General features: G+C 46.0%; 1 protein-coding gene across 1 annotated transcript in view; it reads right to left on the bottom strand.

Annotated features, from left to right (window-relative positions):
- myt1b (myelin transcription factor 1b) overlaps window positions 1–2,545 on the bottom strand; it is a 38,669-nt gene that overhangs the window by 14,859 nt on the left and 21,265 nt on the right. The window contains 2 exon segments of the mRNA XM_008300842.1: window positions 1,507–1,661; window positions 2,267–2,524. Coding sequence (XP_008299064.1) covers window positions 1,507–1,661; window positions 2,267–2,524 — 413 coding nt within the window.

A 2,545-nucleotide genomic window follows, 5' to 3' on the forward strand; every position in this document is an offset into this window, starting at 1 on the left:
AAAGGAAAGGAAAGGAAAGGAAAGGAAAGGAAAGGAAAGGAGAGGAGACTCTCCCAGTGCTCTCCTCTCTCATCTCACCAGCTGTGGCCTCCAGTGTTTAATCTGCATTACAATCAGCTAATAATCTCTTTCTCCAAGCGTGACTGAGAGAAGAAGAAGAAGAAGAAGAACCCTCCACACTTGACTCATCTTTACCCATAAACCAGGCAGTAATGAATGTATTTGTGATGCTGTTTTAACTGTGTGAAGGAGAAACTCTTGTCTAAAGGCACCTGAGGTGGGTTTACCTTGTTCTGGGGTTTGGTGCTGAGGTTCTCGGGCTTCTCCCAGCAGCGGGTGGACAGGTTGAGGATGGCAGTGGCGGCCATGTGAGCAGCTTCGGCGTCGTGGGAGTAGTCGTAGACCAGGGAGGAGCTCTTCCCGTAAGCGTGGAGGCTGAGGCTGGGCGACGAGGACTTGGGGAATGAGGGCTTAGCTGAGAGAGGACCAAAAGTTGACTTTAGCAACAGTGGAAGAGGGAACACATCTTAACGACACTCTTGTTAGTATGCAGGTACGTAGAAGTGAAGACGCTGAAGCAAAGGGGGTTGCTGGAGAACCACAGTCAAGCTGGACCTGCTTCCAGTGTTTATGGTGAGCTAAGCTAACAGAATGCAGGGCTGCAAAACCACAGTTTGTTGCTTTTTAACCAAACAGACCACACGCATGTAGCTTCATGTTAAACACACATCTGCTCATCTAACTTTGTTTTTTTGGGATATAACACCAACAGCAGAATCAACAGAAAGAAAAATGATATTGTGCTTCATTTGAACTTACTGAGCCCCAGGCAGTTTCAGGGTGCTTTTTTTTTTGCTCCTGTCACATTTTTCTTCACTGTTGGTTCATTTTTAACTGTAATTTAAAGTCCTGCACCTCTGGGGAAACCAAGACTAGAAGAAGAGAGGACTCTACTGTGACATAAAACACAGCTATAACGTCATGAATCATAAAAAAAAGCAAAAGTTCGATGTCTTTGATTATTCATTTATATTTNTTTATCCTCCTTTACTGTCATTTCTAGCCTGATTCTGCAGATATAATCTTGGTCTGTCCACCACTGTGAAATAACGACACTCTGGATTGCAAAGACAACAATCTCAACCTGCAAAAAGCCACCAGCTGTGTTCTGTGTTAGCGAGCTAATGCCCTGAACTACACTCTGTAGGTCAGGGGTGTCTAATCCTGGTCCTCGAGGGCCACAATCCTGCATGTTTTAGATGTTTCCCTTCTTCCAACACACCTGATTCAAATGATCAGGATCGTTATCAGGCTTCTGCAGAGCTTGATGATGAGCTGACCATTTGAATCAGGTGTGTTGGAAGAGAGAAACATCTAAAACATGCAGGACTGTGGCCCTCGAGGACCAGGATTGCCCACCCCTGCTGTAGGTGAACATGGCCAACAGTAAACCTCAGTGTTATCATGGCACTAATGTGGCTGCAGCCTCTTTGTCCTGTTACTTACGAGAGCAGCTCTTTCTTGGCGTCCTTGGGCTGAAACTTGACCTTGAAGCTCGGGGTTGTGACCTCTCCCGGGTACTTCCTGTCCTCCAGACAATCCTGCATCATGTCACAGTCCTCCAGGTCTGAGGAGACGTACGACTGGCCAGTGTGCTCCATCTGGACATCAAGAACACCCTCTCTGTTAGGCTTTTTGTTTCATTTAAATTGTCCCGTTGTGCAGGTTTGATATTTTTAAGGCCTTTTTTTGAACGGTGGCTTTCTCACAATAGTTTCCATGTTTGTATACAAGCAGAAAAACTTTGCAAAACAGCGAGTGCACACAAGTCTCCGAAGCCTTTTATTCTTTTGTCGACAAGTGATGTTTCCAAATGCAGAGTGTCCTCATAAAAAATTTACATTCAAGGCCCTTTATATTTCTTTTGAAAAAGTTCAAAGGAGTAAAAATTAGCATATGCCAAATCCAGGATGGTGCAATGCACCTGACACACCACCTCTGTTACACAGTGCAATGTTTTAACTGTACAGTAACTCTCGCATTTCAGTGAAATAAATGAATAATAGAAGGAGGAAAAGGGGACAGGAAATAAGGAAAGGGGATTAGACAAAGACAAAGTGATGTAAACAAAGAGTTTTTTATTCAGAAAGCTTCGGGGCAATTTAGTCTGTTGTTATTTATGTTGCAATATCTCCTCCGTGAATAAAATCACAGGAATTAAAGCAAGTTTGCGGCTCGTGCTTTCACTCCGTCTAATTGCACTGACCTCGTCCATTTCCTCCTCCCGCTGGCGGTTGGGTTTGGTGTAGTCCAGAGGTCCCTCCCAGTCCTCCTGCTTGTAGCTGTGCAGGTTCGGTGACGTCATCCCGCTGCTCCCTCCGTGGTGGAGCGAGGAAGAGGAAGAGGACGAAGGGTCCGGGGACCGAACTCCGGGGCTGGTGCCGGACAGGCTGCCCTCCCGTTTGATGGGCTTCTTCATGCTCAGGTCCAGGGTGCCGTTCTCATCCACCTCGATGTCCATTTCCTGCAGAGAGAGAGCAGAGAA

Source organism: Stegastes partitus, unplaced genomic scaffold, assembly GCF_000690725.1.
Source record: "Stegastes partitus isolate 25-593 unplaced genomic scaffold, Stegastes_partitus-1.0.2 Scaffold1596, whole genome shotgun sequence".
In the NCBI taxonomy this organism is placed as follows: Eukaryota; Metazoa; Chordata; class Actinopteri; family Pomacentridae; genus Stegastes; species Stegastes partitus.